This window comes from Pleurodeles waltl, chromosome 5, assembly GCF_031143425.1.
Source record: "Pleurodeles waltl isolate 20211129_DDA chromosome 5, aPleWal1.hap1.20221129, whole genome shotgun sequence".
NCBI classification, from domain to species: Eukaryota; Metazoa; Chordata; class Amphibia; order Caudata; family Salamandridae; genus Pleurodeles; species Pleurodeles waltl.
This window is the reverse complement of record NC_090444.1, coordinates 579,747,691-579,771,231: the sequence shown is the minus strand read 5'-3', so window position 1 is coordinate 579,771,231 and position 23,541 is coordinate 579,747,691. Positions and strand designations below refer to the sequence as shown.

Genomic DNA, 23,541 nt, shown 5'->3' with positions numbered 1-23,541 from the left:
AAATTCTTTTAATGGAGAACATGTTTTCATGGTAGATTGCAGGAACATTTATGGAATATACTAAAGGCTGCTCCTAATCTAATATCTTCCTTTACAATTATGAGACAGGGACTATCTTAACAATGACAGACAGATAAACAATTTACTACTCTGTAGGAGATACATTGACATTACCTTTATTGTTTATAAAGGAAGTAATTACGTTTTGGTAGAATTTCTTTGGAAATATTGAATACAAGCCACATCATTAAATTTACATTGATAATTACTGAATCATTACTGAATTATTTGGATGTTGATTTGGATGTTTGAAGATGTAAATATTTGCTAAGGAGACCAGTTGTGAAAGGGGACGGCTTTATTCCATGTTCCATCCTGCTTTTTTGAAGAATACTTATTCTTTCAGCTTAAAAGGATCAAAGGATTTCCTAAAAAAGTACACTGTTATGTCCCATGATTGTGCACACCTGCGCTTATGTGATTGCTTGCCTGTGCACAAACTTCTATCGAGACTCTGACCTGACCATGAAGAGGTGGCTCCTGTTAGAGATGGTAATTTTTCAGTGCTCTCCCTGTGGTCGCAAGCTGTGTACATATAAACCTAGTTTTACTTACCTTGAAGTGAATGTTGGCTCCATGTTGCTAATGAGTTCCTAGTGCACCATAGGATTTCTTTATTCACATTTGTCTATGCACCTCTCTGCTTACTTTGTGTTTTTTTTCAAACTTTTAAGTCATGCCTGTGCTTCAGCTTCTTCAATATCGGCAATAATTCTTAGTTATCCCACTTTCCCTGTGCAGGCTCCGTCAGAAAGAACCCCGGCGTTTAACTTGCACATAACGCCATTTGTGAACAAGTGTGTTGTGGTGACAGGCACACCAATGGCGGGCATATTTTACTATTGTGGAATGAATGTTGCACTTTTTGGGTGATATGCACACCCCTATATTATTACAGATTGCACACATCAGTGATGCGCATGCTTTGAAACTTTCTACCAAGTGTTGTACTACTATAATAATCATATTTCTAGAACATCAATTACGCGTTTTAATTCAGCATGGGCAGAGGTTTCAATTCCACCAGCAAAATAGGAGAAATTTTTGTAATTCTGTGTTATTCTTGTAATGTGAAGGTACTGATTGATTAAAATTCCGCCGCTCCACAGGTAGAATTAAATTATGCAGTGGTTTCAAAAGTTTAGAAACCACAGCATATACAGCTCACTGGTGCCTTGCATACTTTGCAGTGATTAAAAGTTGTAATCACTAAATAATATGCAAGGGCACCAAGTGGTATTTGGCTCCAATATTTTTATAGTGCAAAATGCATCCTGGCATCCATTTTTGGATGCATGGATGCATTTTGCGCTATGGAAATAGTGCCAAATGCCCACTACACTCCATCACAAAATTTAGCAGAACCATGTGAACTTTTTATGTAATTCCATGGAATTAAACTCTGCCAATTTCGCCCACTTTTAGTTTTAAGTACTATTTTATTCTCATTATCTGTGCACATTGATGTTTTTCTTACACAATTTATTAAACACATGCTGATGTTTACCGTTTTAAAAGTAAACAGTGACTTGAGTACACTTCAACAGTACAGTGAAATTGTTATTTACTGCTCCACTATCTATTCCATGTCATGTCAAATTTTAAAGTTCAGAATCACTTTTTGTTATTTCAAACAAATACATCTCATGTTGCCACACCTGTTAGATTACCAGTGCATGAACTTTCTCGTTTTGCTTTTTATTTTACTAGTGGTATGTATAGAAAGCATGCATACTGTAAGGTCACCACTGTTATACTTGGATTCTCCATGTTAACTACTCATAGAGTTGAACTACTGACACAGATCTTTTAACATACATATAGGTGCTATTAATGTGCAACATTTTAGAACATAGATGAAATTAATTTTGGGACATTATTTGGGGAGAGAAGGCCAACACATATTTGAAGATTTAACACTTTCTACAGCCACAGAAGGAGAAGAATTAGATGAATTCCAGAAGCTCTTAAAAGATTTGAACTATGCCTCGGTGCTCAAAAACAATCACCATAAGGAGATCCAAACTATTTTTCAGAGAGCAGAAGAGTGATAAATTAGCTCAAACGTACATCACAGCACTAAGAATATTTGCCTCTTCATTTGAATTTCATAACTTCACAGATCAAGTTAAAGAGTTCTACTTGTTGTCAGATGTTACAGCAAAGTTATACAAGAAAAGCCTCTGTCTTTCAACAAAAATACACTTGCTAAAGCTATTGAAGTTGCTTCCATCATAGATGCCTCTCAAGAGGACATGAAAATTATTAGAGGAAAACCAGCTGAACAAATCTGCAATTTCAAGAGTGATACTTTAGAAAACAAAGGACCAGATTCTGGTAGGTGATATGCAACACAGCGCAGCACCCAGAGCTGCAGTGCTGCGTTGCGTGACAAGGAGAGAGCAGGAGTTTGCCATATTCTCATAGAAACTGCACCCTTCTCCCCTTTCCCGAGCGCACGTGCTGTTTTCAGCTGCTGTGCGTCACACACACACCTTAGCGGCATAGTGCTAGGGTGTGTGCATGAGTCTAGCATTGGTTTTGTACAAAAAGGGTTTCCTTCCCGTACAAAATACTATGCCTAGACAAGTGCAAATGCTTTTCCCACTCTGTATGTGTGCTGTACAGTGCAGCACACATGCTGTCAGAAAAGCAGGGAGAAATGAAAAATTTCTCTGTTTTGCGCATGCTTTTGTAAGGTGTTAATTTTCTGCGCTAAACCCTTTCTTCTGATGTTTCAGAATCGGGTTTAGTGTCAAAATGCATGGGTGGTAGCACGGGTACCCGCATGTAACTTCCCCTTGACGCAAAGTAATGCAATGTAGCGATTTGCTACTTGCTACACAAACCAACGCAAATGCCTATTTGCATTGCTTTGTGAATGCCAAAAAAAGTTTAGCATTGGTTTAGCATTTAAAAAGTAACGCTAAACCAATTCTAAACCTTTGAGAATCTGGAACAAAGTGTCACTCAAGAGAGCTTCTCCTCAAAATAGGCCTCACTGATGTTATCTGTGTGGCTCCACACGTCATGTTGCTTGTTTTCAAGTTCTACCCCTGCAATGAAGAAAAATTGCAATCCATGTGGAACTTTAGGACATTTTTTGAAAGTATGCATGAAGAAAAATTTGTAAGTCAGGGAGGTGAATGATGTGCAATAAGAACAGGCTCTACAATTGTGTGAGGAAGGTCTCATACTATGTACTGATTCAGCAAAACAGCTGTCTAAAGACCATCTCAAGTTAAATGTTGTTGTGGGGTGTCATGCTGTCAGTCTTTTAATGGATTCAAAGACTAGTGTCCATTGTCACTTACTAAGCATATCAGAAATTTTGGAAACTCCAACGTGCAATACAGCTGACATTGTGCATTCTCTTCGGAGGCAAACAGAGCAAACGAAGGCTCTCCCCATTACTGGGAGAGTACTTGCGCCACCTTCCATTGGAGACACCACTTGTGATCCACTATGCATCGACAAATGAGTTCACCCGCCCTGGCATTCAGAGGACCTGCCCGGTGTTGAACAACCAGGGTTATGCTCTGCTGTTCATTCCATGCCCAGAAACGCAGGGCCTCTTGACAAAGCATCCACAAATCCACCCCACCCAGCTTGTTGCAGTACTACATGGCGGTGGTGTAGTCCATGAACACCTGCACTAACTTCCCCTTGACAGTGGGAACAAATGTCCTCATTGCTAGTCGGACTGCCCGAAGCTCCAGCAGATTGATGTCAAGCCCGGTTTATGCCTTAGACCAGAGTCGTCTGAACTCCACCTCTCCCAGATGGCTGCCTCATCTCAAAAGAGACAAATTTGTCACTACTGTGAGGTCTGGTTGGGGTAGGGAGAGAAGTCTGCATTTTACCCAATCATGGTTTGTAATCCACCACTGCAGGTTTTTCTCACTTCACTCTGAGATCTGGCCCATGTGAGAGAGATTTACCTGATGCTCCACCCACTGAAACTTTAGATCCCACTGCAGAGCCTGCATATGCCATCTGGCATGATTTACCATTAGGATGCAGGAGGCCATGAGACCCAACAGCCTCAGAGTCAGTCTCACCGAAATCCAGGATACAGGCCAAAACATTGGTATCATAACCTGAATAACCTGGACTCACTGCTTGGGAGGATAAGCCTGAAAATACACTGTGTCCAGAACAGCTCTGATGAAAGAGAGCATCTGAGAGGGAGTCACGTGTAATTTCGGCGTGTTTATACTGAACCCTAGTAAACACAGAAGGTTTGCCATAGTCTGAAGGTGGAAGAAGACAGCTGGAGAAAGCTGCCTTCAACAGCCAGTATTTGAGGTAGGGGAAGACCAAAACCACTAACATGCACAGGTGAGCTTCACCAGTCATCACCTTGCTGAACACCCAAGGGGTGCTGGTAAGTTCAAATGGGAGCCCACTGTACTGAAAGGGCTTGTGACCTACCTTGAACCACAGTTAACGCCTGTGGGCAGGCAGGATGGGAATGTGAGAATACGCATCCTGTGAGTCCAGTACTACCAACAACTCTGTAAGTCTAAAATAGGGCAAAGAACCTTGTTCTTTTGGGATATTAACAACCACTGCCTACTTCTCATATTTCGACCCTTTCTATGGCTCCCTTGAACAAGAGAGCCATAACTTCCTCTCAGAGCATAGACATATGATCCTCCACAAGTTGTTCAAATGTTGGCGGTATTGGGGGAGTAAAGGATTGGAGAGGCAGGGCATAGTCCTTCTGAATGATCTGCAGAACTCATGCATCCAATGTAATGGGCTACAAGTGGAGGAGATGATGTTGAATTCTCCCTCCAACTGGACAAGTATGGTCCTGCCAAACTAAACTAGAAGGGCTTTCAAGGCTGCAGATGCTGGGTGGCAGATGACCCTTCGTGGCTACGAAAGGGGCGAAACGCAGATGTTGGACAAGGGCTCGTCGAGAGCCACAAGGACTTGGCCGTAGCCCAAGAGTCCTTAAAATGCTCCAGCAATGAGGCTTCCTTTTTCGCCACATAAGCAAATTCTGTTGAAGGGCATGTCCATAAGATGTGCATGGACATCCCCCAAAAAGCCAGATGTTCTCAGCCACAGTCGATGAAACCGCTCCGCCCAAGTCAATGGTGGAAGTCGCTGCGTCCCACCCATCTTTCACCACTTGGGAGACGATGACCCTGGCCTCCTCAGGGACCTGTGGCAGTACCCACGCAACCGTATCCCATAAAGTATGGGAGAAAGTGCCCAATAAGCATGATGTGTTCATTGACTTCAATGCCAGGCTGGTAGAAGAAAACATCTTCTTCCCATGCTGGTAAAGCCTCTTGGATTCCCTGTTCGGAGGAGTGGAAGGGAATGCACTATGGCAAGTTGAGGCTTAGACTACTAAGCTCTCAGTGGTGGGTTGGTGGCTGAGGTTACTATGGTTGCCCAGTGCAGGGCGATGGCGGCAGGCAATTGTCCTGTTTACAGGAGCCCCGGTGCTGGGCTTGGACCAAGTTCCCAACAGGGCTTTAGTAAGTGCCTCATTAAGGGGCAGAAGGGGTTCGGAAGTGGAAGCCCCAAGCTGAAGCACTTCAGTCAAGATGCTTGTCTTGACAGCCACAGAGTGCAGTTTGAGGTCAAGGACCTCCGCTGCGCTACACACCAAAATTGCATAGGAAGCTCCCTCCTCTGGAAACAAAGTGGAGCAAGAAAGTAAGCCAGTATCTGGAGAGGTGTCCAGTTCACTTCTAGTTCCTCAGATCAGTTGATTGACCTCTCTCTCTGGTGGTCTAAAGGGTCCAGTGACCTCTCCCAATCTTTCATGTCTCGCTGCTGAAAATAAGGCTCAGGCAGCGATCTGGCACCTGTATGCACGGTCGGCACTGGAATCAGCATTGTGCAATGCCGTTCCGGATCGTCTGAAATCAGAATGAGGCAGAATCAACATTATGACGGGTGCCAGAGAAGGACACCTGGGTGTGATCGGCGCAGGTCCGGATCCAGATTCGTATTTGAGACCCCATCAGGGTTGAAGCTGCCTGCACAGAACCTGGTAGGGCCTCCACTGAACTAGCGGGGCCCAAAGGTGCTCCGGAGAGGTCAGCTCACTTGAATACGCAGCACATGGCCTTGCAGAAGTCTTTTACATGAGCGGGCCTCATTCTGGCTCCCAGAAATGGAGGGAGGTGCAGAGTGGGACCTGACATTGATTCCGCGCAATCGTGCCTGGAACACCTATGCTCCGAACTTGTCGCATTGGCCTATGAATGAGGTGAAGTCGAAGTTCACCTAGACTTCTTCTTCTTCTTGTGCCTCTTTCCCGAGTGCCCTGAGGACCTCGAGTGGGAAGGAGAGGACTTGGGGCCCCTAGAGAGGTCCACGACCATCTCCTCGATCAGGACCATGACCTCTTAGTAGTTGCGCTGGTTGACTTTGACTGCTGGGCCATAAGCAGCTTCAGAGACTGCTTCCTGAAAGCTTTCGAAGCCATGGCCTGGCAGTCTGAGCATAACTTTGAGTCGTGGTCGCACTCGAGCCACCATAGGCAGACTAAGCAAGCGTCTGTAACCGAAATGGCATGGTGACAGGCACCACACAGCTTGAATCGTACCTTCCTAGATGTCATCTCGACACACTTCTCAAAAAATACTCAACAAAACTTCGAAAAAGCCTGTTACAAAACAACAGTGGGGTAGCTCCCTCCTGATCTGTGATAACTGGTGTGAAAAGAAAAGAACTGATGTCCACGTGCCTCGGTGGCAACTATATAGGTGACCCCAACATCACATCCGCCGCCAATGATGCCACGCAAAACTGAACGGAGCAACTCAACGGCACATGAAGAGGCATTGCTCAAGCAAAAGTTTCCAGATGTGGCCTGAAACCTGGGAAATTTAAAGGTAAGGAATCTTGAGCCAGAAGTCTCTATCCAATAGATTATGTAAGTCACATAGGCTCGCATTATGACTTTGGAGGTCTCAAAGCGAGACCGCCAAAGCAACAGGTTCCAGAAGATCGCCAGTGCTGGTGGTCTTCCGCCTGCCATTTTATGGTTACTGCTGATTTCTGCCACACTTAGGGCAGAGATCTGGCAGTAACCATGCTGGCGGATGGCGGCGCACTGGCGCTGCTACCACCAGCACCGCCCCACCAGTAGGGCGCCACCAGCCTTATTAAGACCATTAATAGGGCCTAGCAGTGTCCTGCTGGCTGGCCGCTGCCGGCGGTAACAGCGCCGCTTCCTGTTTCCTGCCAGATGACCTCCTCGCCGGACAAGGTAAGTCAGACATCCAACAGGAGGGGGAGGTGGGAGAGTGGGAGGTGTTGTGTGTGAGTGTGTGGTGTCTGTGTGTGTGTAAGAATGTGTGTGTGAGTGTATGAATGCAACTGTGAGTGTTGTGGTGTTTGCATGGTTGTATGTGTGAGCGAATGCGTGTATGAAAGTCTGAGTGAATACATGTATGGAAGTGTCAGTGAATGTGTGTGAGTATGTGTGAGTGAATGCAAGTATGGAAGTGCTAGTGAATGGGTGTGTGGAAGTTTGAGTGAATGCGTGTGAGTATGTGTGAGCGAATGCATGTATGGAAGTGTTAGTGAATGGGTGTATGGAAGTGTGAGTGAATGCTTGTGAGTATGTGTGAGTGAATGCAAGTATGGTAGTGTTAGTGAATGGGTGTATGCGTGGTGCATGTGGGTGTATGTGTGCATGTATGCAGGGAGGGAGCGCTATGTGTGTAGGGGTGGGGGCACTATGTGTGTAGTGGGTGGTGTAGGGGGTGTAGGCTGCTATGTGTGCAGGGGGTAGAGTGGGTCAGATGCTTGCTGGGGTGGTGGGGAAGCCGTCTACCGGTGACAGCAAAGGAATTCCCTGTTATCGGTAGCCCTACCACCGTGGTTTTCGTGGCAGTGCTACCGTCGCAGAAACCATGGCAGTAGGCCGGCTCATAATGCCACCAGCAGTTTACTGTTGACCACCGGGTCAGAGATATACATCTCTGGCCCGGCGGTTCATACCGCTATGGCGGTATGAGTGGAGATGTGGCCAACTGCCAGCCTGTTAGCAGTAATAACGCCACATTTGCCCTGGCGGTAAGAGGACCGTCAGGGTGAAAATGAGGGCCATAGTTAGTGCTCATAGCATTAGTCCTATTTCCAATTTGACTAAAGCTATTGAAGATGCTCCTCATCCATGTAACCAAGAACACGTTGTGTCCTTTATATGACTCTTTGAATTCTACACTAGTTTTTTTCCAACTTTTACTATTATTGTTGAATGTATTATAAATATGTTAAATAAAATAGACATTTTATGGGGAGCAACGAGCATTTTCATGAATCAAATCAGATTTGTTAAAGGCACCAATCCTGCAACCTTTTACTTTAGGGAGTCCAATCAGTATCACTGTCAATTACAAAGGTGTAGATGCAGTGGTTACTCAAAAAAGAATGGATAAAATGCCATTGCATTTGCCTGTCAAGACTTGAAAGGCTCAGAGAACTTGCATTCCCTTATGGAAAAGGAGATGCTGGCTTTCACATTGTCAGTAAAAACACTGGGGCCCGTATTTATACTCCGTTTGCGCCGAATTAGCGTCGTTTTTTTCGACGCAAATTCGGCGCAAAACTAACGCCATATTTATACTTTGGCGTTAGACGCGTCTAGCGCCAAAGTATGGGCAAATAGCGTCATTTTTTTGCGTGAACGCCTTCCTTGCGTTAATGAGGCGTTCCCGTCTAAAAAAATGACGGCGACGCAAATGCGTCGTATTTATACTCCCGGGCAAAAATCACGCCCGGGAGTTGGCGGGTCAAAAAACCCCGCATTTGCGCCACTATTTAACGCCTGGGTCAGGGTAGGCGTTAAGGGGCCTGTGGGCTCAAAATGAGCCCACAGGTGCCCTCCCCTGCCCCCAGGGACCCCCTCTGCCACCCCTGCCCACCCCAGGAGGACACCCAAGGATGGAGGAACCCACCCCAGGGACATTCAGGTAAGTTCAGGTAAGTATAATTTTTTATATTTTGAATATTTTTTGGTGGCATAGGGGGGCCTTATTTGTGCCCCCCTACATGCCACTATGCCCAATGACCATGCCCAGGGGACATAAGTCCCCTGGGCATGGCCATTGGGCAAGGGGGCATGACTCCTGTCTTTACTAAGACAGGAGTCATTTAAATGGCGTCTGGGCGTCGAAAAAAATGGCGCAAATCGGGTTGAGGCGATTTTTTTGCCTCAACCTGACTTGCCCCATTTTAAGACGCCCTAACGCCATTTTCCCCCTACGCCGGCGCTGCCTGGTCTACGTGTTTTTTTTCCACGCACACCAGGCAGCGCCGGTCTGCTAGCGCCGGCTAACGCCATTCCATAAATACGGCGCCCGCATGGCGCTTCAGAATGGCGTTAGACGGCGCTAAATTTTTTGACGCTAAACTGCGTTACCGCAGTTTAGCGTCAAAAAGTATAAATATGGGCCTGAACTTTTTAAGCGCCGCATTTGCGTCGTTTTTTGACACAAAATCGGCGCAAACTTCCATTGCATTTTGAAAGTTTGCGCCGATTTTACGTCAAAAAAAGACGCAAATGCGGCGCTAAAAAAGTATAAATATGGGCCTGAGAGATTGTTTAGTGTGGTTGCAAGCTGTATACAAATATTTGTACTTAGCTTGAAATTAGTGTGTTGTCTCCGCATATACAATTTAAGAAAAGTAACTGCACTGGGGAAATTGCTTTGCTGGAATGAAAAACTAAATTATACATTTAAATGGAGACTGATATCTAAAACTGAACATCCTGTGTTCATACCAACGTTTTCATCACAGTCCCTAGCCTAGAGAAAAGCAGTACTTGGAAGTTTCCATATAAGGTTGATTGAAAAATTCAGTGGATGACTTAAACATTTAAGAAACAATCATAAGGACTGAAGCCTTGTTCATCTAAAAACAAAACTTTTGCATCTCACACCAGGTGAAGAGAATTTATGATAACTATTGAATTATAATGTGACCCCCAGAGCCCTGTGCATTTGGTGCCACTTGAGACAGCTCCTAAATGGTATAAAGAATTTAAGGAAATTGCTGAGAAATACAGGGAGCTCAAACTCTCGTTTCGATTTATGAGTCTCTGATTTCCATTTCGAAAGCCTTTTCTTGGAAAATCAGCTTTATCTTGGGACTCTGGTCCATGGCATACACTGGCAAACCTGCCTCTAAATTAAACTAAATAAAATAGACAGAGTTGCCTGAAACATTCAAATTAAAACACTTTATTTCACAAGTATTAATAAACTCAGATCATTCATGTATCTTCTGAGACTTGTGGGCATTGGGAGTAATATTCAATAATTCAAAGGGTGATCTAGCTACGTATCTTTAATATCTCCAAGTGTTACTGATTGAAAGCTGCATGAATTAATGAAAAAGAAACTGACGCAAGAGACTTTTACAATAAAACGTTTTCTAGATCGTGACTTTGCTATTGGAACCAATGAGAGTATTTATTTTGTTACTGCTAACGTGCCTGAAAGTCAAGCTTCCGGGATATCTCAGAGAACTTAATGAAGCCTGTAGGTAAGGAAAACATTCAGCTTTGTCACTTGTCGCCTTGACTTTGAGTCATTAGCTTACATGATGTGCCTCTGTGCAGATGTCACTGGATTAAGGAAGACACACTTGAAGCAGTTATTTATACACATCAATACTCAAACTGTGCAGCAGCTGTGATATTATGTTTAGGCAGCTTGGGTAATGATGCATGTGCAAGAGCGATTAAAGTTTTCGAAACATCCTTCTTCATTATGAAGAATTAGGAATTGTAGCATTCATGTGATAGGTTTAACTTTCATCAAATTATTGGTCGCATAGTGATTGCTATTGCTACAGTTTGGGAATTTGTACCTGCACTAATGTCTAGAAAGTGAAAATTGTTCTGTTCTTTTTATATCTTTTTTATTTTTACAAGGAATTTTTTTTTTTTGCATCGCCTGTGATGAACTTTACTTAAACCTAGGGTGACCAGGGATCATTTCCTGTTTTTCAGAGAGGGTCAGGTGAAATCAGTAGGTGGTATATTGTTATGTGCTTCAAAGTAGAACTATTTAGCACTTCTTCTCAGAAAGCAACGTAATTCAAATTAACAGGTAAGAAAATGGGCTTAAAACTGCATTTTATTTCATAGGTACCTTGTCTGTGCGTTTATGTTATTGAGCACTGTCATTCTCCCCCTCTGAGTTTATATAAAATTGTAGTCTTTCTTCTTTTTCATGAAAATGTCCCGGTTTTAGGTTTACAAAACCTGGCAACCCTACCTCAACCTTACCTACTCAAATTGGCATTTACTTTAGAAATACCTTTCAATATATACTCTGGAATAAATTAAAAATATGTAATCATGTTTGAAAACAGTTGATTATATTACACCAAATCCTGAATTCTGCTATTGGGCATGCCTCTTGATCTTTAGCTTGGAACACATTAAAAATTATTGTATCATACCTTTCAACATAGATGCTCTTGCTGGTCCCCAAAGCAAACAAGCTTGTCAAAATTCTGTAACAGCTAACTTGATCATCTTCCACTAGGAGATTGACAACAAGGGATTAGCATATATTTAATAAAGTGATTGTCACAGCCAATAATTTCATTCACACAGAGGTATAAATTTTCTGAGCCACGCAAATCCATAAAAATTCAGATTATCATGTTTTTCTTAATTCTGATGTTTGGCTTGCCAGACTGCTTTCTGAATAGTGGCTTGTTAAGAAAACCACGCACAAACACAGGTCCTTCCTTGCACCTGTGCTTCCCTTATGTTAAGCCTATTATTACTGGTGTAACACCAATATTGTTGCACACATTGAAAAGCAAAAAAGGACACATGTATTAACTATTAACGTAGCTAAAATTGACTTTTCAGATATGTTCAGATAAAATGCAATTTCTCACAACCGTTCACAAAAAATTGAGAAAGAAATAAGAAGAAACGTTAACTATACTTTAAGAAGGAAGTAATGTAAGCCTAAACCACTAGGGTATTCTTATTTATTTCTTTAATTTTTTTTCTATTTTGGCAAGCATGCTACTCTGTGCGATTGCTACAACATTTGTAAGTGCACACACCCAACAAAGCTGAAATGCAATGAATGTTATTATTCAGTGGGCCACAGAAGAAAACAGAGATGTCTCACACGTCAGAGAAGCAGTTGTGGCAAGAGGAGAGGGGCATATGGCAGGTGCAGTGCTTGAAATGGAAAAATTAAAGTGCCTGTACTCTGAATCAGAGTACCTGCTTGTTTCTAAGAAGTGCCGGTACTCTCCAATTGAAAGTATTACGTTTTTCTTGAGATGTGCCGGTACTCTCCCTCTCAAAATAAAAAAGTGCCGGTACTCAGTACCGGACAGTACCGGCCCATTTAAAGCACTGGGCAGGTGGTAAGATGGTATTGTTGGTGGCTTTTTAAAAGTTGTTACCAGAAGAAGACACTTTTCATGTATTTCTTAGAAACCAGTGGGAGCCAGTGTGACATCACAGTGTTGCTGATGGCACTGCAGATCAGGATCAATTGACACTGCGACTCCTGCCTCCATATTTGCTGTATGCATTCATTCTGTGATCAGATGGTGAAGTTGGCAGTTTGAGTCAATTTGTGTATGTAATTTGAGATCGTACATACCAAAAAGATCTTTGGAATTAAGTGTATTTATTAGTATTGCATCCTGTATTCAACTGTAAGACAGAGCTGTGTAATAGATAGGGGCCCTTCCAAGGCTACGTGGACGTGTGCTTCAGAACGGAGGTACAAATACCAAAATGGTGATCTCGGTATTAGCAAGAGGCACTGCAGGGATAACTGGCAGGTACCCCTGTTGATATGTAGCAGTGCTGGAAATGGGAAGCAGTTGTAGGAAAAACCACTGGCAGTGAAGTAGAAGGCTGGCTTGACAATCTGTGCTGTAGCCGAATGTTTTTGACAGCCAATTCAAAAGTTCCCATTGAGACAACTAGAGGACTCCATTAAGGAATTATGGGCCAGATGTACAAAGCTATTTGAATTCAATCAATCACAGGATGTGTGACAACTAGGTGGCTTTTATACATGTATGAAACCAATTTTGAGATTTAAAAAAGGATAACCCATTGAAGTTTGGAATGGGTGTGTTTATAGAGTCCCCTTCAAATTGCAATTTGCTGTGTTCTATATCAGTGGTCTGACACCATGTTTCAGCTGCAAACCATTGATAGGATACTGACTCCTCAAGGGAGGTGGTAACCCATTCATAACTTAGAAGGGAGCCATTTGGCACCCTCTCCCCTTTGTTTGAGAGTGGGTTGTGGTCCATGGAACCACTACCAACTCTTAAACAAACTTTTTAAACAAATGATGCTTTAAACAGAGTCCTATACAGAAAACAGTCAGCAACTAATTAAAAAAAAAAAAGAATTATATCTTTGAAAATTGATCACAGATACTGTAGTATGCTGACCCCTGCAGGCCTCCATCCCTGTGATGGCCACCAATCATAATGAGTCACAACTTGTGACCTACCGTATGAATATTGATGAGGGAGGTCAGACTGCGGCCTGCTACAAATGGTGATTCTCTGAACTATTAGTACAGAGGCCATTTTGAAAAATCTAATTAGATAAGCGAAATATTGGTGTGGAACTTGCAACTACTTTTTGTAAATTCAATCTTTGCACACTTGGCTCTTATTTTGAACTCGTTGATAGTATGGGCTGACACCAAAATTTAATATAATAAACACAAGAAACAAGAGCATTAAAAAAAAATTTCATGTAGGGCCAAAACAAAGTTTTAAATAGGAAGATATATTTTCTAAGTACCACAAAACATTAAGTGAAAAGTAATTAGGGAAAACTGGGCAAAAGTAGATTTCAACATTTCACTAAAGGGAAATGAGGTCAGCCATTCACATAGAAATGAATAGGATGCAATGTATATTAGAAATGTGATAAAAATGTGTGTGTGGTGCATCAGATATTTTCAGCAATTCAACAGAAACACTGTTAAGGCAAGGACAGCTCATAAATGTACACAGTTGGGTAATTGTTAGAAATGGGGTTTTTGGTTGGCAGTCAGGTTACCCCCTGTCCAAGCAAGGACCCTCACTCTAGTCATGGCAAGTTACACACAATCCAAATTAGCCTGTGCCCACCCTCTGGTAGCATGGCACTGAGCCGTCAGGCTTAACATAGAAGGCAATGTGTAAAGTATGTGTGCAATAAATCATGCAATAACACAGTAGAACACCACAAAAATACACTGTTTAGAAAAATATAGAAAATTCATCTGGTAAAATGCAGGTCAAAACGATTAAGATGCAGTAAGTATATGTTGAGATATCACTGTAAAAATGATATAAAGTGTCTTTAATATCTTAAAAACAATAAATGTCTTCTGCAAACACAAAGTACCCGTTTGCATTCAAAATCTCCGCAAAGAACCGCAGAGGAGGAGATGTGTGGAAAACAGGAAGGTGTGCATCGACTTCTCCGGCCACACATGACGATGCGTCATTTATTTTTCACACAGGGAAGGCTTTGCGTCGATTTTCGGCACTCGGTCTTGGATCCTCTTCGGGTTGCGGGTTTTCAGGCGCCCTGGGGATGATGGGTTGATATCCGGTGCTGGCAGGATGAAGTCACAGGGGCTGCGTCGATCCGGTGGGCATTGCGTGGAATTATCTACCGCACAGCAGGCACTGCATCGATTCCTCTCAGGAAGTCGGGCTACATTGTTCTGGTTCGGCTGTGGGTCGATCCAGTGGGCCATGGGTCAAATTTACGGCGCTACGCTGGTGCTGCATCAATCTTTTCCTTGCGAAGTTGGGCTGCGTCGTTCCAGTTCGGCATGCAGTGAATTTTTCACCGAGATGCAGGCTGTGCGTCGTTTTTTGCTGGCTGTGCATCCATTTTCGCTGCACAGGGAGGTCTTCTTGCAGGAATAAAGTCTTTTTGGTCCTGAAACTTCAGGGAACAGGAGGCAAGCTCTATCCAAGCCGTTGGGGAGCACTTCTCAGCACAGCCAGAGAGCAGCAAGGCAGCAGGTCAACAGCAAGGCAGTAGTCCTTCACAGAAAGCAGTCAGGTGAGTCCTTTGGGCAGCCATGCAGTTCTTTTTGGCAGGTTGCAGGTTTTGGTTCAGGTTCTCTTCTCCAGGAAGTGTCTGTGACAAGAGTGTCTTGCCAAGAAGTGTCTGATGAAGTAGAGTGTCTACCTTAGAAGTGTCTAAGTTGGTAGGGTCAGAGACCCTGCTTAAATACCCAAATGTCCCTTTGAAGTGGGGGAGACTTCAAAGAGTGGCTTAGAAGTGCACAAGGTCCCCTTTCAGTTCCATCCTGTCTGCCAGGGTCCCAGTAGGGGGTGTGGCAGTCCTTTGTGTGAGGGCAGGCTACTGTCCTTTGACACGTAAGTGTCAGGCCCTCCACCCTCCCAGCCCAGGAAGACCCATTCAATATGCAGATGTATGCAAGTGTGATGGAGCATCTTGTGTTTGGGATTGTCTGAGTGAATGTACAAGGGAGCTGTCAACTAAACCTAGCCAGACATGGATTTAAGTGTAGAGAAATGCTCACTTTCTAAAAGAAGCATTTCTAAAATAGTAATATAAAATCCAACTTCACCATTAAGCAGGATTTTGTATCACCATTCTAGCCATACTAAATATGACTTGGCTACCCCTTGAAGATCAGGATCTACCACTCAAACAGTAAATGAAGGTAGCCCTAATGCTATCCTATGAAAGGAGCAGGCCTCACAGAAATGTAAAAACGAATTTAGGAGTTTTACACTACCAGGACATATAGAGCACACATGTTCATGTACTGCCTTTTACCTACATAGCACCCTGCCCTATGGGCTACCTAGGGCCTACCTTAGGTGTGACCTATATGTAGAAAAAGGGGAGTTTAAGGCTTGGCAAGTACCTTTAAATGCCACGTCGAAGTGGCAGTGAAACCGCACACACAGGCACTGCAGAGGCAGGCCTGAGACATGGTTAGGGGGCTACTTATGTGGGTGGCACATCCAGTGCTGCAGCCCACTAGCAGCATTTAATTTACAGGCTCTGGGCACATGTAGTGCACTTGACTATGGGCTTACAAGTAAATTAAATAAGCCAATTGGGTATGAGCTGATGTCACCATGTTTTATGGAGAGAGCATATGCACTTTAGTACTGATTAGCAGTGGTAAGGTGCGCAGAGTCCTAAAGCCAGCAAAAATTAGGTCAGAAAAAGAGGAGGAGGAAGGCAAAAAGTTTGGGGGTGAACCTGCAGAAAGGCCATTTCCAACAGTAATGCTTAGCATTTTACAGAGCCAGCTGCTACTCTGAGGTAAACAAACTATTTTTAAGTGGTGTGAGATGGTTCCCAGGAGATTAATATCTCTGAAATCTAGGCTGGTTATCAGCTTGACTGGTCTAACTGATACTCCAGGGTGTCTATTGTAGGAAGGACATTCACATATGGATCCACTCACATTTAGATGAGGCTATTCAGCTTGACCCCGAAAAAATAATGTCTATTCAACGCATATGGTTGTGGTTGTTATTAAAATTTATTTCTAACCATGTGAATATACATTTTTTAAATAAAATTTAACTAAGACAATTTCAGAGATAGTTGAGCCACAAACAGTGAATTGAATATTTCTCCTAATAACTGCTCTTAAAAGCAGCAAGGTATTTTGCATGGGCTTCTGCCCACAAACACACCAAAGACTTGTGTGCCCAAAGATCTAAAAAGTAATACAACGCGATGACACTACATTCAAAGCACTACATCCAAATAAAACCAATAGGGAATTTTACTTGTGAGGATACCTTTGCATGAGGATTAAGTCAAGGTTCCATATTTTTTAATTTAAACTAATAATATTTAGTATTAGGATTAGCATTAGGATGACGTAAAAATTACAAATGCCATTCAATTTAAGTCTGTGGGCAGTGATAGCATTAGGATTAGATCAAGGTTACTCAAAACTTCAAATTTAAATTCATTTTGTAACATATTTTAAGTTAATTCAAATTAATGTTATCATTGGGGTTAGAATTAGGGTAAGTCTAACGTAAATTATAAATGTAACTAAATGTATTTGTATTTAGGGTTATTGTTAGTATTGGGGTTATGTTAAGGTTACGACTTATTTAATATAATTTTATGTATTTGAATTTGTTTTAACATACTTAATAGTTTCATGTAATTTATGGTTTGGTTAGGTTTACATTACTAAATGATAGAGAGTTAATTATACAATGGAAGTAAGTTTCGAATAATGTCGGGCTAACATTAGGATTAACATTAAGATTAGTTTAAGGTTACTGAAGCAATTTAATTTAATTTAGATTATTGGCAGTGTCAGGGTTCGGTTTAGTGTTAGCTATTGTGCAGATATAGGGTGGATGAACTGAGGCTGAAGTAGTAATTCATTACATAAAATATAATATCATATTTTGATTTACTAATTACCTGGTCGAAGTATTGGTATTTCATGTTGTGACTCCAATGTAGTAGTAAATCTGTTAGAGAAGCTTGAACTAGCACAAATAACCCCAAAACGTGCATGTCTGAACTTCAGAAAAGTATGGTTATCCAATCCATTTTCCAACACATCTGGCTTGTGTAACAGGGACATCACTTTGGTTGCTCTTTGACCAGACGTGGTTGTGCAGCATGGAAATGTTAATTTCATAGACCAGAAGTCGCCCACCATGTGCCAGATATCTGTGTAACTCTAACCTGGTCCCTTGAATTCACTGCCATCCACAAAGGTTAATTAGGGAATCTACTGGTTAAAGCTTTCTGGGCCCTCTGCCTCCCTTCTACCACTTGCCAAACCTGTCCGCCACTCTCAGAATATATTGAGACATTGAGGACTGACGTAACAGGAGGCTTGCACTGTGCAGTCAGTGGTACTTTGCTGATCTTCACTGCCTCTCCACCCCGGCAGCTGCTTGGCAGGCAGATACTCGATATGCTACTATTTCATCCAGCATATCTTAAATAAGGGCCCACCAATCTCTAAGACAATGGCATTATTAGTATAATAATAGGGAGAGCCGTAAATATACTAGGAAAATTCACAAATAGGCAGTTAAATGTGAGCCCTGAGTCTTTATAAAAACCCTCTTAAACGAAGATGGAGATATGCAGCTAGAGCTGAATAAATTACATGTATAGTCTCTCATTATGACTTTGTTTCAAACCAGTGTCCTCACACCTTTAACATATTTGTGTCATGAAAGGGAAAAATGTATACCCAACAGAAAAAAAACATCTGGATCAAGAACAGGATCATGCATTCTCCTCTATAGACATATTGCAATAAATACAGTGTAAAAATATAGTACAACTTACATTTGGTTATGGTTACATTTGGTTATGTTGAAATACGGTTTATTATCTGAGCAATTTCTCAATTAAATGAATTTAGATGTTATAATATGAATACATACATATCAAATCTTCTCCAAACTGGTGCTGTCCAATGTGCTCAAAGAAAGACGATAGAACTGGCAACAGAGCAACAGTGGTGTAATTAATGATTTGTGTCACACCCTTTGGTTGGTTTCGTGTGTGTGTAAACTGGCCCTGCTTTAGGTTCTCTAAAGTCTTCTCAAGGTCCTCAGCTGCATTGTCCAAAAATCCTCGGAGGGCCATTTTTACAGTCTCCAGACCAGTCTTCATCACAGTTCTGTGTAAATGTAAATAAACACATTTGATTGTATCTACTTTTAGCAATCACATTTAAAACAGAAATCAATCCAGGCAGGTTAGATTAAGATCTAAACTGTATGCAAAGGAACAAATGTTAACCATAGGTGTGTGTGTGTAGGGTGTGTCTGTGTGTGTGTGCGTGTGAGAGAGAGAGAATGTGTGTGTCTGTGTGTGTGTGTAGTTTGTAATATACATAAAAATGTAAGTTAGGAAAATACTGTGTTTAAATGAGAAAAAAAGTGAAATTCACCAGTTTTATTTATCTCAAGTAGCTATACCTTGCGACCTAAAGTAACCGTAACTCATACCCACACCATGCGCAGTATTGTCAGCAATTATGTAATTTCATATGTTGCAGTGATGTTAGTAATGCTATCACAGAACATGTAATGAGTTATTGTTAGACCTGTCAGCCTTAGAGTGGCCTTCCCCTAAACATTTTGCCTTTTCACCTCCATTTTGCTGGGCCTATTTTTCTGAGCACTTTACTACTGCTAATCAGTGCTAAAGTGTATGTGCTCTCATTAAAACATGGTATTGGTTTAATCCCCCAATTGGCATATTCAGTTTACTTACAAGTCCTTATTAAAGTGCATTACACATGCCGTGGACCTGTAAATTAAATGATACAAAAGGGTTTGCAGTACTGACTGTGCCACACACTTTAGTAGCTCTTTAAGCATGTGGCAGGACTGCCATTGCAGAGCCTGTGTGAGTGTAGCTTAACCTGCCATGTCAACCTGGCAAAATACACCTTTTGCTAAGGCCAGACCTTCCTCTTTAATACATATATGTCACCCCTAGAATTGTCCCTGGACAGCCCTGAGGGCAGGGTGTATTACATTCAAAGAGCAGAACATGTGCTTTTTAGTTTTGTTCGTCCTGGCAGTGAAAAATCTTTACATTGATTTTTCAATACTGCAAAGTCTACCTCTCCAATAGGATAACACTGGAGTTGCCTTATTATATCTTATATGTGTAGCTTCCAAATTGGAAGAGATGTCCCTTCATGTTTGGTGACTCTGGAATCACAATTTTAAATCCTAACTAATGGTGAAGTTGAATTTTAAATTGGAATTCTAAAATTCAGCAGCTGTATTCAGACCCTGATAAGCAGTGAGAGAATGTGTTAAACCTGGCATCCTTGGCGTGGGTTTCCCCTACCTTTTTGCCTTCAGCCCTTCTGTTATGCTGACTTTGTTTTTGCGTGCCTTAGGAGTCTGCAGACTTAAACACTGCTAATCAGTGCTAAAGTGTTTGTGCTGGCTGCCCTAAACATGGCAACATTGGCTTATACAAAATTGGCATGTTTAATTTACTTACATGTCCCCTAATAAAGTGCACTACATGTGCGCAGGGCCTTTAAATTGAATGCTATTAGTGGGCCTGCAGCACTGGATGCGCTACCTAACTTAGTAGCCCTTTAAACCTGTTATGGCCTGCCACTGCAGAGCCTGTGTAGGCAGTTTTAAACTGTCATGTTGACTTGGCATAATAAACCTTTTCCCAGGCCCAAACCTTACTTTTTAAAACAGATAAGTCATCCCTGAGGTAGGCCTGGACAACTACAAATTTTACATGTTCTAGTGGTGAAAAAGTTTTACATTTGTTTTTGCTCATCTGCAAGGCCTATTGCTTCAATAGGATAACATTGGAGTTGCCTTATTACATTTTATATGTGTAATTTCCAAATGAGAAGAGACAACTGACTCATGTCTGTTGTCTCTGGAATCCTAACTTATGGGAAGATGGATTTCAAATTACACTTCTGAAAATGCCACTTTTAGAAAGTTGGCATTTTCTTGCCTTAGCCATGGGGTGCCTGCAGCCTGTCTCTGGTCACATGACTGGGTGTATTTGACAGTTGGGCTTTGTGTATTCCTACTAGACCGCCACATGCAAAGGGAGCTTAGGGGTGATTTAATAGGTCATCCTGGGCAGGATGGGAGGGAGGGGCTGTACAAAGCGTTACTTACATGTGAGTAGGCTTTGTTCTATTCACACAAAAAAGGGCTTAACTACCCTGGTAGTTGAGCCAGCTTGGAACCAGGGGAGGGGAAGACGGGAATTCCCTGCACTTCAAAGCCACTGCCTAGAAGCTTCTCCCACCTTCAAGAACCAGGGCACCAAAGTATAAATGCTGAACCTCAGACTCCACCACTTCAGAGGAAACTCTGCCAGAAAGAAGGACTGCTGTCTAGCTGAAGCCTGCCTCCCTGGTGGACTACTGTTTTGCTCGACTCCTGCTTTGTTGTGCTGACCTGTGTCTGCTGCCCTCTTGCTTTGGAGTGAGAAGGACTGGAGCTGCATCACTCTACCACAGAACCCGGCGTGACTTCCAAGGACTAGTTGGCTAGCCTTCTGATCTGAAGTCTCAAAGACTTAAAAGACATCCAACCACACTGCTTCAACATCTGGACTGTCATCTGTGAGTCTGTTCTGCCAAGAGTGCCACTCTAGTCCTGGACCCTTGGAAGTGGGCCGGGGGTGTTTGTTCCAGTGGAACAGACGCATCTCTGCTGCAGGAGCAGAACTGTCACATTGCCACTATTTGCATGAATCAGAACTGGTGCATCCTCTCCTGTGTGGGTCAGAAACAACCCAACAGACTTGCAGCACCGCATCTCAAGAATGGTGCATGGCCCTCAGCACCACCAGTGTGTGATGCTTTTTCTGGTGCAAAGTTCTTACATCCCTCATCGATAGCAGCCTCAATGAGGATGACGGACCTCTGCATTGCTGCCACTGCATGGCTTGGAACCAATGCATCATCTTGACTGCGCCACACATCCTCAACACCAGTCTTCACATTGCAAGCCCCATCAAGAGGATCCTTGATGTCGATGCATCAGAGCCTCGCACCACAGCCTTGCCACAGCTCTGAATCCACACATCACTACAGCTGCGCATCTCTGTTTTGGATCTACGCAACGCTCTGCAACCTGGATTCAAGGTACGGTGATTCAGGGATCCTAACTGGGTCCCTGTAGGCAGCCCACACGTGTCACAAGTCAATAATGTGCTCTATCTGCAAGGGTTAATGCTCTCTGGCCTCTTGTCATTTCTTCCCCTGTGGCGCATTTCCGTCTCGTGTACTCCATTGGCTGCCCCTTCCCCGAAGACCTGGACTATTGGCCCTTCAGTTCTGTTGCTATGCAAGTTCAGGCTAGGTAGCACCTGCAGATATCACGTCTATCTAGGATAGTCACGCTTCCACTGTGAACCACTGCATTGTACCATCATGCACTTGGGTTCCATTGTACTTCTTGTTGTCAATTACCATTTACATCTGCTGCCTGTTAGGCCTCATATCCGTTGTTTGTAACACATGAGTTTCCCCTGGATCACTGAAAGATTCCACATGGGACACTTGCCTTTCTGAAACACTTCTGGCTTCCTCTATAAATAACCCCTTGGACCCTGCACCTGGACCCATCTCAGTCTTGTGCTAGCAGCTTTCCTGCACTCACTTCTAGAGTCGCCTGGATCTTCGTGAGTTCCTGTCCAGGGCAAGCTTTGTCCCTTCACTAATCTCCTGAGTCACCAGTACCATCATCACTCCAGTCCTGTGCAACCTCGTCCCTTCACTCATCTCCCAAGTCATCCAGAAACTTCCAGCCCTCTAGTCTTCCAAGCATTCCTGATCACTGTGAGACCCTGATATCTGCAACACTTCCAGTGTCTCCCTTCATGAGCTACGATTCCGCCTTTTCTTCAACGTCTTACACTGACTCACCTGCCATCTTTGAGCTCCACTTAAAGCACTAGTCCAGGCTAGGAACTTGCCTCCAGGTTAGTGTGCACTAATTCTTAGGCATGTCTATCATCCCCTTCAAGCCTTTATCCTTTAGCGCTCCTTGATTGTTGGCGCTCCGGACCCTCTCTCCAAACTTTGACTCCTTAAATGAGTTGCTCATGGGCTAGAGACTATCTCCTGAATTACCTTGTTTTCTAGCATACCTTGGGGATGCCCCCGACTTCAACCTAAGTACCGAGGGTAACCTTGTTTTCTAGCATATCTGGGGAGTGACCCCGACTCCAACCTTTGTACCAAGTGTAACTTTGTTTCCAGCACAACTTGGGAGTGTCCCTGACTCCAATTTATGTTTGTAGCACAACCTTGATAAGGAGTTAGTGACTCCAACCTTGTTTTGAGTATAGTTTTCTTCCAGAGTCTAGTCAATGTACTAAGTACCACCTTGAGAGTGTCAGTAACTCCGTGTGGCAAGTATAGCCTTGTTCCGAATTAACCTATTTCCGAAATAAACCTGGTCTCTAGCATACCTTGAAAGTTTGTGTAAATTCCAACCTCTGTACCTAGAGCTACCTTGTTTCTAATCTCCTTTGTGAGTGTTCCCGACTTTAATCCAAGTATGGAGTGCAACCTTGGTACTGCCAGTAGATCTAATTATCTTCTCAGTTTACCCTTGGAGTGCCTTAGGTTCCAACCAGTAGTTTAAGTTCATCTTCGAGAGTTCCGGAAGATTTTGATCTGAATACCTGTTTGTTCTGCTCTTATGTTATGATTATGAAAAAACCTGTTAGTAAAGCTAACTAAAACATTGTACTGTAACTTGTGTAGAGGAGTTGATGTATTGCTAGTAATCTTGCTGTCCCCAGTGTATTGCGTCTTCATGAGAACCAGAAGTGCTGGTCCTTTAAGCATCCACCCTTGCATAATCAGAAGATTCCATGAGAGATGATCATGCTAAGCATAGTAGTACCGACGCTGAGCAGAACCAGTACGCAAGTGTTCTTTTATTATTTTGTCCATTCCCTACTTCCCC

General features: G+C 42.9%; 1 protein-coding gene across 1 annotated transcript in view; it reads right to left on the bottom strand.

Annotated features, from left to right (window-relative positions):
• Positions 1-23,541, bottom strand: part of RYR2 (ryanodine receptor 2) — a 2,714,825-nt gene that overhangs the window by 672,352 nt on the left and 2,018,932 nt on the right. The window contains exons 64-65 of the mRNA XM_069234403.1: positions 18,493-18,731; positions 11,515-11,596 (exon numbers count right to left, since the gene is read on the bottom strand). Of these exons, the coding sequence (XP_069090504.1) occupies positions 11,515-11,596; positions 18,493-18,731 (321 nt within the window). The remainder of the gene's footprint in view (positions 1-11,514; positions 11,597-18,492; positions 18,732-23,541) is intronic.